The sequence below is a fragment of the Pygoscelis adeliae genome, unplaced genomic scaffold (genome assembly GCF_000699105.1).
Source record: "Pygoscelis adeliae isolate BGI_AS28 unplaced genomic scaffold, ASM69910v1 Scaffold168, whole genome shotgun sequence".
Classification (NCBI taxonomy): Eukaryota; Metazoa; Chordata; class Aves; order Sphenisciformes; family Spheniscidae; genus Pygoscelis; species Pygoscelis adeliae.
In genome coordinates this window covers 3,828,574-3,845,701 of record NW_008825566.1, presented here as the reverse complement: position 1 = coordinate 3,845,701, position 17,128 = coordinate 3,828,574, and the positions used below count along the sequence as shown (strand labels likewise).

At 36.8% G+C, this 17,128-nt stretch overlaps 1 protein-coding gene across 1 annotated transcript in view; it reads right to left on the bottom strand.

Annotated features, from left to right (window-relative positions):
- Positions 1-7,426: 7,426 nt before the first annotated feature.
- The window catches only part of MBOAT2 (membrane bound O-acyltransferase domain containing 2), a 111,363-nt gene continuing 101,661 nt past the window's right edge, over positions 7,427-17,128 (bottom strand). Inside the window, exons 9-13 of the mRNA XM_009332515.1 lie at positions 16,323-16,426; positions 15,915-15,979; positions 10,965-11,097; positions 9,155-9,306; positions 7,427-8,583 (exon numbers count right to left, since the gene is read on the bottom strand). Coding sequence (XP_009330790.1) covers positions 8,361-8,583; positions 9,155-9,306; positions 10,965-11,097; positions 15,915-15,979; positions 16,323-16,426 — 677 coding nt within the window. The 3' untranslated portion in view covers positions 7,427-8,360. The remainder of the gene's footprint in view (positions 8,584-9,154; positions 9,307-10,964; positions 11,098-15,914; positions 15,980-16,322; positions 16,427-17,128) is intronic.

Genomic DNA, 17,128 nt, shown 5'->3' with positions numbered 1-17,128 from the left:
ATACCTCCAGGGATGGGGACTCAACCACTTCCCTGGGCAGCCTGTTCAGATGGCTGAACACCTGCCTGCAATGCGAAGTAGTGAATGAATTCCTTGTTTTGCTTTGCTTGCGTGTGCGGCTTTTGCTTTACCTATTAAACTGTCTTTATCTCAACCCACGAGTTTTCTCACTTTTACCCTTCCGTTTCTCTCCCCCATCCCACCGAGGGGGAGTGAGCGAGCGGCTGTGCTGGGCTTGGTTGCCAGCTGAGGTTAAACCATGACAATGTGTAATACAGGAGTGTTTTGGTTTTTATCTCTTGCTTGTTTTGTATTTAAATGTTTTTCTTACGACAGCAGAATAATTAGAATAAAAGCATGGAGAGTCCTTTTACTGTCATAGTTTATTTAGTTTGGAAAGATAATGAGAAATAACTCTTTTGCTACTCTATACGACCATCCTAGGAAGATCTGTAAGATGTGCTGGCAAACCTTGCTGCGGGTACAGGTCTCCAACTCTAATCTAGTAAGTGGGTTGAAGACATCTTCCCCTAGAACTCCTTCTGTATTCTATACTGAAACATCCTGCATGTTATCAGGAAGTTACTCAGATGGAATTAAGTTAATTGCAGGCACAGGAAAATGTCTGCTGGCTCCGGGATGTTCTTAATCAGGACTCTTTCTGTTCAGTACCTTGAAAGAGCAGAGTTAAAAATTTCCATCATAAGAACAATCAGATTCACCAACAAGTCTTAGCATCCTGAAGTAGGAGCAGAAAGCTGTGCTTTATCTTAATCTGTTCAAATGAGTTTTTCACCAAATGCAGTAATAAATGTTTAGCTCATGAAGACACTATTCATACTTCTGACCAACTCCATTGTGAATGCATATTTGAGAAGGCAGTTTCCATTGCAGTCTCTAACTTCTGGTTGAAATGACAAAAGTCACCAGAGCTTCTAAAATTGCATCGGCAGTCCTTTGTGTTGAAATGGCAAGTATTTTGATCTCCCACGATACAGCGTGCTAAAAGATAATTCTAAACACACAAGGCTTAGAAGTATCATTACTACAGTCGGGCCTTTCAAGAGACCAACGCACACATTCCAGTATTCCCCCAGGGTGGGACCACTTGCAGAAACAGATCTTTGTAACGATGTCTTCACAGTTACATTGGCATTACAAGGTTTGTACCGAAGCAGAATTAATACCAGATGAAGGGAAGAGAGAAAATGATTCAGTATGAATCAGGAAGTGATGGAAACAGCCCTCGTTTACTAGCGACATACAATATCCCCTCTTTTCTATAACAATCTAAACGCACGTGGTAAAGAACCTGTAGGTCAAGCAGTCTCTCCCAGCCTGCTTTCACACACTGTCAGCAGCCAACAGAAACTACCATAGTGGAGTCCTAGTAGGCAAGTTTCAAAAAGCAAAAAAAATGGACCTGTATGGTACACATTCAGTCCTGCTGCTTTGGAATCATCACTTAAAGAAGCAGTTGTTCAAAACATTGATTTTGATTTGTTAGTTATGAGGTTTCCATTTCTCAAGCTAAAAATACCTGAGCGGTCATATTCAGAAGTAGTGCACGATGCAGGGTTTAAAGTTGCATAAGTACCTTTCTCAAGTAACAAGAGGCTAGACTTGAAATTCTATTTAGCAGCTCTATTAGAAAATAATTATATACATATATTTGTATCTAAGCTCTAGAAAATGAAATAAAAGCAATTTTGAAGCAGAACACTCCAAATAAGTGTAAATGCATGCATTGTAATGCTTAGTAATCTAAAAGGAGAAACTGCATTAATGAGTGCTAAAGAACAAAATTATTTTAAAGACAGACAGACACCAAAGAATTTAGGAAAACAAGTTCACTTTTTTTAAACTACAGTTTAATCAGATTTAAAGACACAAATTAGAAAAAAAACATCTATAGGCAAGTTAAAAACACCTTTAAAACATAACAGCATGCTGCTTCTGCAGCACTGCTGAGACAAATTAGAAATAAGTAATTATTAAAATATCACAATCACAGTGTAACTAACAGTGGTATTTTAATTTTACCATACACCAACACGTAGTTTATGGATCTGTTGAAAAATAACACTTTTTAAAAAATATATATTTTGGAATAATAAAAATGAAATTCACCAACAATGCATTATAATCTGAACCAGGAAAGGCAAATTTAGGAATACTGTAGCTATCCACTTTTAGGGGTATTTTCTCACCTTAACATATGGGTAGTTGGAGGCGTAACTACTTCTGCATTGAGGTAAAACTATTCCCTTGAATGTGTAACCAAGGCAGGAAAGAACAAAGTTCCATATTTTAAATGCTTAAATTCAATAACTTATTACAACATCTTTGAATAACGCTATATTTACCCATCTTACACTTTTTTTTTTTCATTCAATACATTTTGAATGTTCTCTTCTAACTGATCTAGAACACATCTGAGGTCTGGGATTTAAGAATAACTACCTAATTACTATTGTATCATTTTGACACCTTTGTCACAGTAAGACACATCAGAAGATTCTTCATAGAAATAGTCAACACCACTGGACAAAAGAAGGTACAAAGAAAAGATGTAAAGAGAACTGAAACAAATAGAAAGGCAAAATATGCATAGGCAAATACGCCTTAACTTATTGTGACAAAAGATTGTTGCACCTTTAATATGTAGTGTTGCACTATTCTGATTACCGGTCTCTAGGCACCCTGTTTCTCTATTTTTTGTTTCAGATTACATCATCACAGTTCGGAAGGTGAATCCGACTAGAGCAAGGACCACAGCTATCTGTCCATATGACACATTGTAGTGAAACCTAAATGAAAATCCAGCTTGGGGTATTCCTCCCTCAGAGAACAAAAGGAAGGAAGAAGATTGTGCGGAGGTCTCTCTTGCCAAGAGGTTTGTTTGGAATAAGGTGCTGGACTGAGTCACTATTAATACAAAAAGTTCCCTCCGAAAGTGGCCCTAACTCAGATTTCAGTCATATATCTGAAGTCCAATTTTGTATTCATAGCCTGCAGCAGAATATCCTGTAAGGGTTGGTTTTGCAACAGAGTGAAAGAAGCCCTTTACTTTCCACTTAAAGTGTAAGCAACAGATCCTATTTTCACTTTAGGAAGCAGAAAGCTTAGTACTCTGAGAACGGAGCCCAGCAGCCTTCAGCAGATGTAGTGTACAACTGGAGGGCTCAACGCTAGCCTCACGTAAATACTGATATGACCTATTTTAAGTATATTTATGCACACTATATGTAACTACAGTTTGTCAATCCATAAAGTTTACACAATGTTTATATGGATATGCACATGGATTTAGACAATCTAAAAACATCTAAAACCAAAACCAGGCCTAAGTCACCGGACACACAGCTAACGCACAGAAGATGAAGTGGCAAAATTTGCTTTTGCACATTTGTATACCTAAAGTGAGCAAAATTATGTTTTAAATATCTAATGGGATGAAAATTGATACAATTGATGGTTAGGTTTTGTAAAAAACATACAAAAGGCTCATCTCAAAACAAGTTTTTAAGAAATTTTTTTTTCTTCTATTTAGTTTTGACCATAATAAGCAACTGTTGCAATATTTGCAGTTGTAACCTTGCAGGGTGACTTTGCGGATGCCTGGATTTCATGGTGTTTGCAAAATGTCTAGGTCGAGACACAAACACATAAAAAATCCAGGTAGATGTAGTACAGAGCAGCTGCAGCCTGGGTCACAGGCAAGTAGATCCTCTGTCAAGCTCTGCATGTAGGGTTAGCTCCCCCCAGGAACTCTGGCAAACCCTCCCGGCCACTGACAGGACATGTTCTTGCCAGAGATTTCTTCACAGCCAGCTTTTCCACCACGACTGTGGAGAGGATCAAGACCAACAGTGCCAGCTAGCTTAGATCCAGACAGATCTGGTAATCTAATGAGAGTAGGCTCAATTCACTAGAGTATCTGCTTAGATACTTATTCAGCATAGCATTTAAATACTTGTTTACGTACTTACAGCCAATTGATTTTTTTAACAGGAAATTTAAAAATACTTCCAAGTGCTCTTCTGAGTATTACTGGACCTAAATAAATACAGAAAGGCTAATCTTGTAATGAAATGCTGCAATGAATCAGCACAGAACCAATGTATGTTTTTTTATATGTAGAGTCTGCATCATATTAAAATCCTTAAATTTATTTCCATCTGTTTTTCTAACACTGATCACTTTTCAACATAAATGGCAATATTTCCAAATTTTCATTGAAAATGAGAAAATCTCAAACCTGATTTCAGAATTCAATGAGAAACACAAAGTGAAAGACTTAAGGATAAGGGAAATGAAAGCCTAGATTGTTGTAACTTGTGCTTTTAAATTTCTTTATCATTCAAGGCCAACTTACAAAGTTGAGCATGTGAAAGTTTACATGTAAGCAACAGTGACACATTTGCAGGCAAACGTGAGGACACATTTGACAATGTATTTCAACAAATTGTCAACAATTAGTTTGCAAAGCTTCTGAGAGAAAAATCCAGATTCTGTTAAAATTACTTTTGATATGAATTTGACAGGAGGTGAGGATCTCATAAATGTCTCCTCTGCACCAGAGGCCATTTTACCACTAACCAAATCAATGCCATCAATAGAGGCACAACTACCTAGTGTGCATCCTGTCACACAAGTGTAGTATTTATATTCATGTTACTTATTCCCACAGGGGAAGCAGAACAAGTTATTTAAGTGTAAAATTCTTCTAATAAATACCATACTATACTGGTAAAACTCCTACCACAAGTCAGTGTAGAGCAGGGAATATACAAAGATGTCTTCGTAAAGTCTTCTCACAAAAGTACGATTTGTTATCAAGAGCATATTGAAACGCATACCAATATTTTTACATGGTAATGTATTTTAAAATGTCATGTCACCTATTACTGAAATCTTGTCTACATGTCAACTTAAGGAATGGCCAGGGAAGAATAAGTTTCCTGAATAAGAAGGGCATATATGTAACTGTAAAGCTAACAAAGCCTTCCCGATTACAACAGTAGTAGGCACCACTGAAAGTATTACTTAAATATGTAATATATGTCTCTCATTAATACAGAATCATAAAGGTTAAAAAAAGGTTAAGCAAGCAAATAGTTACTATCAGGTGACTACATTTATTAACTAACATTAACTCATTAAGTGCCTGAATGAATTGTTCACAATAGGCAAATATCTGCAAAGCACCATAAAATTATGAATGATATGTTGTATTTACTTTTCATAGTGTGCTGATCTGCAATACAGAAAACACTTTTACCTTTTGGACATACATTAGTTAATAAGTGAAAGAATACTTAAAACCATGTTTCCTTCATGCCCAAAACATTTCTAGGAAATTTATTTTCTACTGTTTTTCTCAGCAAGAGCAATAGTAAACCACCACCATCCTTTCAAATTCAGTATTATAAAATGATGTGTGTAAAACCTAAAAATTGTCTAAAGCATCAGGGCTGGCTGCTCTTGACTTTCTGACCGAATGGATAAAGAGGATTCAGTGCGATAGCAAGGCAGAAAACCAGTAAAGCGAAGGAAAGCAACAACAGCAAACCCCCAGTTTGACTAAAATCAGAGTGCTGCCATTAAAACAAAAAACCTCTTTCCATGGTCCCCAAGATCATTCATTTGCATGAAGAGCAGATTTTGGTTCAAAGCACTTTTATATTCAGCAATGACATTTAAAGGGCAAATTGTAGGACACTACACTTAAAAATAAATTCTGTGCAGAACTAATTGTCATAATTTTCTTCTGTTGCAATTATTTAAGGGGTTCAGATAATGAAGAAAATAATTGTATTGCATGCAGACACCAGTCATGTCCAATTTTGGAACCCCTATCTTGCCACTTGTGCCCAACTGAAGCATGTACATATTTTCTGAGCTGTTTTAACTTCCTCATATACAAAAGTTCTGACAAAACTGTACCTGTGAATTCACTCACACTGAAGTACCAGCCTCTGCTATCCTAAACCTGCTTATTTTCTGGGAGTGCTTACACCTGTTGTCATATTTCATAATGAAGAATTAGCAAGCCTTCATCAGACATATGGGCACGCATGCCAAAACAAGAAAACGAGAGTACCAGAACATTAATGGTAAAAATGGCACATTAGATGTTGCACTGGCATCCAAAAGTGCTTGTTTGGGTAGATATGTAAAATTCATCTTGTCAGTGCAGTCAAGTTCAACATCAACAAATGCTGAAAGAATCAACCCTAACTCTACTCACCCACCCAGAAATGTGCAATTCTATTTGTTACTTTATGTAAATGTCCCTTCAAGAACAGAAAGTAGGAAAACATCTTTCCTGATTCCGTATCTAATAAGGATAATCAAACAAAGAAACTAGTGTGCCCCTACTTATAAACAACAGAGGAAACCATAATGCCATTTCAAAGAGGCATATGACAACCACAACCCATGTAAGGGGAGGTCTGCTTGGGTAATCAAAGTAAGGATTTAGAAGTCAGATTATTTTCTTTTAAAGATAATACGGCCATCACTGAAACAACGAACATCCCTACTCACCTAAACAGACTCATCCTAGTTCCCCCTTTCTAACTGTGTAGGTTAATTAGCGCTAACCTACGTATATGGAAAAGGTACGTTGTCCCCCTGGAGTTTTAGGCAAGGAGCCAAAGGCCAGACACAGAACTATCACAGCAAGGAAACAACTCTGACCTGACTTCAGGTCTGGTTCTTTAGAGAGTAAGCCAGAAGTATTGTGACTATTTTTGCATGGTAGCATCCCCAAAGCTGAGGACTATCATTGCACTGCTGGTACTAAGAATATTCACCCCACTAGCGCCAGATATTTGATCAAAAATTTAAGGTTCAAAATATTATGACAAAATTTTTCTCATTCATTTGTAGGTTATTAATCAACAAGCTACATTATTTTTCTCCAGTAGTATTTTGTGTCAGTTTTAAAGCTAAAAAAACCCATGTGGATAAACAGTTTGTGTTTACTTAAAAAAAATAAGAAAATACAGAAGATAAGCAATTAAAATGTAGCCCTTTAACAGTAGTACTCTAGCAGGGACCGTCGTCACAATAAATGGTCTGGAATAGATATAATCACTGCATTATTCCCTTGAAACACGTCCATAATTCAGTCAGTCAGAAGGATTTCTTTCTTTCATTATGTTACCCAGAAATACGATGTGAATTTTGCATTTAAAATTCTAATTTAAAGAAAAAGCTTTTCCTCAAATTCATATACGTCTTTGGACAAAGGGCCATCAATTATCAAGCGTACAGAAATTGGTTACGATAGTAATTTCATGTTTGACTACCTGTGTGCTAGAGCTGAAGGTAATTTTGCTATTTTATACTGAAAGCATCATCAACTACCATATGCCTGAAAATTCAAAGCAACTTTAAGTATTAAAAATCATTTTTTGTAAAACAGTTCTATTCTAGAACAAGTATTTCTGGTATTTAAGGTTAAAAACACACTTTTCGTTGAAATCCTGGTGCTTGCACATTTGTCTTCTGTGTCCTATGGCTGCCTTTCCTTCTCTAGCTGCAAAGCCCACTTGGCAGTGGTTTTTTATTGTTTTTAGGTTTTACTTTGAAGTAAAAGAAACCTAGATTAGAGCTATCAAGCCCGGGAAAAGGTGAACCTTCGGTATTTTTTTTTTTAATCCATTCAGAAGGGCTATGTGTAATTATACTCTTTATCAAAGAAACCTAACTACAATTTGGCATCAGTAATGTTTACAGTTCCATAATGTACTGTAATAGTTTGAGATACTTTAAGAAAACCCTCCAAATACTGAGATGCTTATTGCAATTCCCTTTTAAAGATTCAAAAGCCTTCTAATCACTTTGCATTTCCTATTTTTATCTTCTTTATAACATACGGTATTACATATTTGAAATACGCTTTCCACACAAAATCAAACTTGAAAATACCCACTTAGAAACAATATTTCAGTAAATAGAGGGTTTAAGGCAAGTCATTCATTTGGAAAAACTAATTTCCATTTGTTAATCCTAGATTGACACAATTTTATTCCACCCCATCAGTGCCTTGGGATACACAACGTACATTCAGCAGAGGGCACACATATGACCCTATGGACATACGTTGCAAGTCCTGAGTGCCCATTGAAATAATGGTAATATCTTCATATAAGGCGTGACCCACAGGGACATGGCATGGGAGGGGTTAATTTGTTTTGTTTCCAGTCTTGCTATTGTATGTGATTTTCCTAGGTAATGCATTCTTTTCTTACTAAACATCTTTGCAAACAAATACAAACCCCTTTAAAAGGTGCTAAAAATGGGTTTCTGAAAACATACAAAATATATTCATCATAGTATTTCCTCAATCACTGTTTTAATGCTTGATATCTGCAGGTTATTTCTTGTTTCTGACCGAAACTATTATTTGTTGTGGAATAACTGTTCTTTTGCAAAAGATTTTCTTCTTCTAGCTTTTTGGACCACACGGGCTGGATGCTTTCATACTTTTTACTTCCTTTTTGAGTTCTTTTCAATGGAAATACCAACAACACCAGGATGCTGGCAATATGAAGACAGAAATAGCAGGAGCTAAAAAACAAACAAAAATAATAATCCAATAAAACTCTGACCGCTCTTACAGGATGCTTAAGGAATAAACTGTCAAAACCTACTTGCATACAGTACTTTGCACGTAAGACATTTAAGTCAGGAAGACATTAATATTTCCTTTTTAAGAAAAGTAGTAAGGGGAAAATCAGAAATGAAGTCTTCCCCCACAGTACTTAGTGCTGTAACAGAGATGTAAAGTGAAGTCTGCTCTTTTTCACAAAAGTTACTTTTGGGAAGTCGTTATCTAGTCTTGCTATAAAATAGTTGAAGTGCATATAGTAATCTCAAAGGTACCCCCTGGTTTTGGTTGTTTTTTCCCCCTGCCCCAGGAAAAATAAGTCTATCATGATACGAAAACGAGATCACTTTATGGTCTCTCATACGCAACACAAACTATGTTCGGGCACTAGAACAGAAATACAGTTCAATTAGTTTGCTCAGCTAACATATAAGTCTTATCACTAAAATAGCTTCAGAAATCTTATGCCACAGAAACTACTTCTATTCCAAGTGAAAGAAAAGAAGAAGGAAACAGGTAGAATATGCTTACCTGTAAAAGGTGAAAGAGGGTTTTACAGAGAGCAGTACAAATGGCACGACTGTGTAACTTATTGCTACTTGAGTTGTCATCCATGTTATAATATCATAACATAGTTTAACAGCAGGAGAGTCAACAAAATAGTGTCTGATATTGTTTCTTATCTGAAAAAGCAGATAATAGTAAGTTAGCTTAGGAATAAACTTTGAGAGCTATCTTACTGTGCAGTTTGTTGCACTTCCACAAAATTCATAGGATGAAGTTAAATGCTACAGTTTGGTCAACTATTCAAAACGCCCATTGACTTCAATAGGAGTCAGTTCAAATTCCCTGCCTTTTAGGCTAGTGCGCTTCATCCAGCACAGGAATTTAAGTATTTATGAACTTAAGCAGAATTTAAGTAAATGGACTTGGATGAAGTTTCCCAGAATTTCTTGTAGAGAAATCTAGTATTTTAGGACTTGAAGGACAACTTTTAAGATAAATCTATAATTGCTCCTAGTAAACACCTGATTATGAAACGTGTAATGATTAAAGGGAGTAAAGCTAGTTGAATACATACTTAAGCATGACAGGAGAAGAAAGCGTGGGTCAGAGCTGCCAAGCTTTGCAGTCTTAATAAAGGCTAGTAGAGTTAAATAATAAACATGCTAAAGTACCTCTAACATATCTTATCAGTTAATATTAAGTAACTGTTCATACAGAAACTAACAATATTTTTATTTAATAGACTACTGGTTGATACATATGACGTGAATACAATGCAGCTTACTAGCAAAGCCCAGGATGAAGTGCAGTGAGCACTCTGATTTACTGGACGCACCTGACTGCGACCACACAAACAACTTTTACCTGTGAACTGCCCCTGAACCTTGGCTTTTGCACCAGCCCCTGGCTGATAAACGTTAAAAGCTCACTGCAATAGAGCCTAGAAAGAAGGGAGCTATACCAATTGCAAAGGAAGGAGTCAATTCTGTCAAACAGGGACTATACCCACACCTTGGTGAAGAAAGAGGAGGAGCATGCGTTTTATTACTGTTAGTAACCATCTAAATCTGAAGAACCACCTTCCCCTAGCTATTATAGCAACAAAGAGCAGTCTGCTTCATTTCTCATTCTCCTGGTTCTTTTGACAGAAAAGTGGTCTGTTATTCTGCTCTGAGCTGACAGCTAGGTTTTTTTGTTCCTCTTTCCCCTTGAGTAACTGATAAACCTGCCTCTGATCTTACTCAGCTTTACTCAAGCAGGACTGAGAGATTTCTTGGCAGATTTGCTGGTTCCGTATGGTTCTGAATAGCAGCTGTAAAAGCTTGTTAATGTGACTGCGCTGCTGGCTGGCCAATTTTGAGTAGTAATAGAGATGTTTATCTGCTGGTTGAGGGGGAGCATTCTTTAGTCACCATCCTTACAATAGTACTGGACAGAAATTAGAGAGGGGGACAGACTCCATAAATATATAGCACTGACCCCCCAAATTTTAAGCTACCGATAATCTGTGATAAAGTTTTTTCAGAATGATCTTAGATAACATCCTCGTGTTTAGCATGGCATAATAACACATGACCAGTTAATACAGAGGAAGGGCTTCCACAAAAGATATGCTACAAAGATGTTATAGGCTGTGTACAGTCTTGCTTGTTTCTACTGACCAACCCCTCCTTATCAATAATCATTCCCATTGCTTTCATAACTAAAAAAAGTAAACAGAACTATCAGACAGACTGTTTGTCAACTCTAAATCACATCTTTGGACTACAGAACATGATCAATTTTCTTTTACAGAACTACTTATTATTTAAGAAGATACTTGGTTGGTACTTACAGCTCGTGCTGCTAGTGTCATTAGTACTCCTGTTAAAAATGTTAAGTAATATCCTGGGTAAACCCCATGCCAAATGGCAGAGAGGATGAAGGTTTGGATCGTTGGGCTGAAGGTGGCTCGCTCATAGCACACTCTAGGAAGTCAAAGACAATTCAAGATAAATAACATGAGGCACAGATCACCAACAATCTTCCCAGTTATCACTTACACATTTATACTTTCAGCAGTTTCATCTCCTACACATCATTTGCAAGGCAACTGCAGTTTACTATTATTTAATAATGCTGCCACTATGTTATGACTTACAGAAAATACTTGAAGCTATTCACAGCTCCTGATTTAACCCCTCAGTGCTAACCTATGCTCAGTGCTATCGCATATGGTACTTGTTTACAGCGAAGTGACACAGAAGCGTCCAAAGACGGGTGTTGGTGTTAATAAGGGATCTTAAGCCATCCAAGAATGTGTCTGAAAAGCTACACTGGAAGGCACTGACTATCCCACAAACTCTTGCGTGAGCATGATGATGAAATTATAATTAATGACTCTAGGGATGTGAGAATATCATAAGGAGAATGGCTGAACCCTGCTATTTAAAAATTGAGACTCCAAATTATTAGGCAAGGTCCTACAGTAAGGAATTCTAGAAGGAAGAAGGGAAATAGGAATCCAAGAAAAGTAGTTTCTAGAAGACAACATTAAATGACACAATGACAAACCATCATGATGTGGAAGAATGATAGGAAACATGGTAAGGTCCTGATATGGCTTCATCAAGAGTTCTTTAATGTCTTTAGTGATCTGAAAACCAAAAAGCAATAGGAAATATGGAAAGAGATGCACACTAACATAAAGCAAAAATAAACAGCACAAGCATGCACGAACACAAGTCTAAGGCTAACATACAAAAATGAGTTTTAACTAAAAAAGGCCATAGACACCAATATGTAAAAAGGTTTTATAAACACATAGCAAGCAACAGAGAGAAGAGAATGCACGTCTATTATTCAAGGAGGAAGACAAGCTAATGATACAGAGGGCCGAAACATTCACTACTAACTACTTGACTACAACTTCCATATATACAAAAGCTTGCTGAGGCCAAATGATACAGTCAGTGTTAAAGAGCAGAAGGTAAAAAGGCAGGACCTGAATAGGGAAAGGTCAAAAATGTATTTTGCTAATTTAGTTTATTCCAGTCAAATAGATGGGGTAAGTTTTATCTTAGGAGGTCTTCAGTGCAGGGTACCAGCAGAGCCCCCTCCCCTTACCAAAAGGCTTCGCTAACAATGCCCGTTAAGATGACAACATGGGCCTGAGTAGGGCGCGGGTGTGTGCATGCGTAACACGCAAAACTATCCAAGGACATTTGCCCACAATAGATCACCTTAAAGAGGAAAGCAACATTGGCCAGACTAAACAGTAACCAGGGAATTTCAAAGAGACTTTTGAAACAAAGAAGGTGTCAGCCTAGAAAGTAGAAAAGCACTAGGAAAATTTGTAACAAGTGTGGGAGATGCCTCGGAGCAAAATACTAGTCATCAAAACCTGGTTTGACACTGCCAGAAGTTGCCCCACCAGCATCACGACCTCTGTCTCGGCCAAGACAGAGCATCCTCCCCGGTAGACACCGAGTAGCCTGCATCCAGCTAGGGGACTGTCAGTGCAGTATGCAGGGAGCAAAATACCACCCCTATCAGCTGCATGCACGTGAACTCGTGGCATGCTTTTCCAACTGGCATGTGAATCAGTGGGTTCACAGAGAGCTGGAGCATCCACGTCTCCCACAGGCAGTGCATACAAGCAGGGGGCCCACGCTGCCAGAAGGAGGTGTGCTTTTGTAACCCACACGTCCTTGGGAGTAGAGGCGCGGTTTGCATGTAACCATGCGTGTGCACCTACACTGTTAAACTCTTTGGGATTAGTTACAGAAGAGTGTTTACAAATTTGTTTATTAAGCCACATCACTAAGCACTTATAAAACATTATCCGTTCCAGTATTGATATTAATTCTAAATGTATATTTCACTGACTGGTGGTTAATTATGTCTTGTTAATAAATTGATAAATAGCCTCAGTCTTTATTTGGTTTAAACTACTTTAAGGAGATTTTCCCCTGCAAAGCATTCAGGAGCTAACAAAACTACCTAACTTAACTAATCAAATTTCAGCTATATCAATGCAAGTCAGATAAGATATATACTAGAAAAAGAAAAAAAAAAAAATCAGGCTTCAATTTCAAGCAGTTAAAAGTAAGCTTAAAAACTTCTCCATGGATTTGTCAATAATAAATTGTGTTGAAATGCTTCACTTGACATTCCTAAAAGCAAACCAAGGAACTACGGTCATCACAACAGGCTGAGAAAGTCTGTTCAAATATGGGTGGTTCAGGTTATCTGATTTGCTCTGTAAGTGGGAAGACGCATCAGCTGTTCAGCAAGGTACTCCCCTTGGTCTGGTTCTATACTTTCATTACTGGCTTGGGTGGTAGACTGAGAAGTATATTCTTCCACCCTGCCTTCCCTTCCTTTTTTTTTGGGGGGGTGTGTGTGGAAGGGGTGAGGGGGAATGAAGGAGACTGGCATTGAACAGACAGAGCACTAGAACCCAAAATTATCTTGACAGACTTAAATGATGTTCTGAAATCAACAAGATAGAGTCCAAAGTCTAGAACATCTAAGAAGAAAAGTGGGAGATACAAAACAGTACCCGTCCATTTAACATTACTGAAGAAGTGTAGCTGAGCATGAATATGAATCAACAGTATGAAACACTGAGTATCAGCTGAGCATGAATCAACGCTAGATTGCTGCTGCAAAAAGAGACAGATGTAATACTATGATGTATTAGCAAGAGTTATCTAAAGAAAAGAAAGGTAATTAATCCACTCAAAAGCGTTCAACTGTGCCTGTAACAAGCCAGGGAAAGACCCTGGCAGTCTTAGCAGAGGTACTACGTCCTCTGCAAGATGACAGGAAGATTGGAAAGAAGCCAGAAGAGAGCAACAAGAACCACAGAGGTTTTGCAAACATGACCAAAGACAAAAGGAATTAGATGTTTTCTTTGGAAAAAACAATGAACAGGCTGAGGGGGAACATAACAGCTTCCCCAGTCAGGAAACATTATCATGATATATACTGTTGATATATGCTACTATGTAAATATCTATTTTAACTTGCATGCTTGTAACAATAATACCTTAGAATTGCTGTATTTGGTGATCTATCTTAAATGTTGATTAAACTTCTTTATGTTCTGTAGACAGTTAGCTGTGTTTTTACAAAGGGTTTGTTTTTACACACAGAGTTTAAGTTCAGTTCCTCTTTCAAGAGTATCAGAAAAGAACAGAATGAATGCTGACATCTGATATTTCTGCATTTCACCTGAGACAAATGCCTAGGTTTTTTAGATAGTTCCATAAATGGTAAACAGGTGAGGTATTAAAAGTGGATGTTTAAAGTAATACATGAGTTTGTCCTCTATTCAAAACATTGCAACTAACCAAATTATTGGTAATATAATACATACTCTGGACCAATATTTTTGCCTCATAGATAATCATTAAAACAGTCTCTTGCTTGCAACAAATCTTTAAGAAAACATCCACCCTTCTCCCTTTCACTGTGGCAGAATCAATATGTATTTAGACTACCCTCAAAGATTCTTCTACAATTATTCTTAAAAATTTAAGAGCAATTAATTGTTCTTAAGTTGAACTTAATTGTTCTTAAAAATATTTATTAAAGGAGCTGCTTTAATTTTTCTTCGCCTCTTCTTTTAATGTCACCCTGAACAATTGATTTGCATTTTTTTCTTTCAGTTCTTAACAGAAATGTTATTCATCTCCACTAAAAGCAGTTTTAGTTTAACATCATTCAATTTAGGAGCTTTGAAAGTTTGTTGGAACACAACCTTTTCCTATTAATTTTTAATACTGATAAACTTCTGTTCTCTAATTAAATTAAAATACATTTCAAAATAGCTTATTTGCTTTATTAAATGATACATATCAATACCTGCAAGCATGCAATTCTTGCTTACTGACTGTCCTAGCAATAGATTCTATTGCCTATTGAGCCAACTAGAATAATCACATAAATTTCAATTTCTGTTTTTAATTGGCTCAGAAAAATATTTAGGGAAGAAATTACAGAAGAAAGAGAATACACTATAAAGAAATTTGATGGAAGCAACATCCTATTGCCAACTGTCCTACAGTAAGAGATAAAGTCCTCTGAGTGATCCCAAGATGGGTGTCTCAGTTAAACTCACACCTATTCATAAAACGTCATCTATACAGATACTAGGAGAAGGGAAACAACATCCGTGTACTACTCAAGAACACTTTTTTACTTTCTAGTTACCACAAAGTAGTAGTAAAAGCAGAGTGATTTAGTTCACTGGGCACTATACCCATTTCCCAGACAAGGAAAAAAGCACATCTGAGGGATACTCATTTGCAATTTTTTTTTATAGCACATTGTAGAGTTTGATATTTGCCACACACTCATTATGGAAGGAGTGCCAAAAATTCTCTCACAGAACGTATGGAAGTTCCTGTATCACTGTGTGGCTAATTAAAAAAAAAAAAAAGCAGAGTTTCCACCAGCTAGCAGCCAAAGATGTGCATTTTGCCTACTGCTCTCAGCAACATGCACTGCTTTGAATGCCAAGAGGGGAAAAAAAGAGACACCTCCACAGATCAGTACTTTTAGGTTCCCTATGACCAGTGAAGAAAAACAGTTTCTATCATTACCTGACAGTTTACACTAAAAGAGAAGTGCTAAATTCAGAGGCTTTAATTCAAGTATTACAAGAAGAATGTCCCATGCAGTTGCTAAACAACCATACTCCTTTGTGAGGTTTAGCTTTAAATGTTAAGTTATCTTCAAAGACATGTTTATCTAAGAGACTTGATTGAAGAAAAGCTTTCCTTTAAGAAATAAATACCTTTTAAGCCAAAGAGCTGTTTGGATATTCCAGTTATCAAGAAACATCTTGAAACTTGTGGAAAACTGTAAAGTAAAAACAGATTAATTATTTCCGTAATTGTAAAATGTTACAAAATACTTCAGAATTCTGACATATAAATTATAAAAAAACCCTACTTTGTGACGAGTTGAATAAGGTATTTACTCAACTACTTATAACCACAAAATATTTTGGAAGTCAACTGACAAGTAGAACATATTCAAAACAGACTCTATTTTCCATCCTTTCCTAAGGGTGTGAACATGTCATTTCTGACTTAGAACATATTCACTATCTTGAGGAACAAAATGCGTAGGAAAAGTTACTGAAATTACAAGCAGCTACCTACATGGGCATGCATTTTATTTGAAAGAGCCATGAACAAACCTCTATTTGTTGGATTCTCAGATTTGATATTAGATCCCAACGTGTAACTCCATTTTTATCATAGCCTCTAAAACCAAAACCTGCTGCATTATTAATTGCATCTGCTGCAATGAAACAAAAAGAGAAACAAGTGAATTATAAACTACCTGTATTACACATTGTGCATCACACAACATAGTTTGTTCAAAGTATTTATCACATTTTAAAGGCTACATATTTATTTTTTTAAAATACTGAGAATCACTGTATTAGACACTTGAACAAACAGAAAATAATCCAAGCAACACACTGGCTTTCAATTAAAAAACTTGTACAAAAGCAAAAGAACGAAAGGTAGCACTATCGACTTCACAGTACAGATGTCCCACCTCTCTCATACCGCCTACTTAGACTTGCTTGAGCAATTTGACAGAAAAACAAAGTCAGTGAGATGCATCAAGACTACGAAACAGTGGCTGGTTGTAATGATTTGAGATAGCAGCTCAACGCTCAGATGCATGTATGGTCTTCATTATGCAGTAACAGTGATGTTTAAAGCATACAGATAAAATTGCACGATTCACTTCAAGCAGGTGCACGTTTACAGCACCACACAGAGCAGTGCAAACCTCAGAAGAAAACAGTAATTTACTAAGCAATGCAGAGTTTGTCAGATTTCCACTAAGGGCACAAGGCCACTCTTAACAAGGCTTCTGAATGCGAAGTGTTTACAATGCATGTCAAAGGTCCAGTAGTTCAAAGCAAACAATATTTTTCCCTAGGAGAAAAAGCTGCTACTGTCATCTGGACTATGTAGGAAAATACAA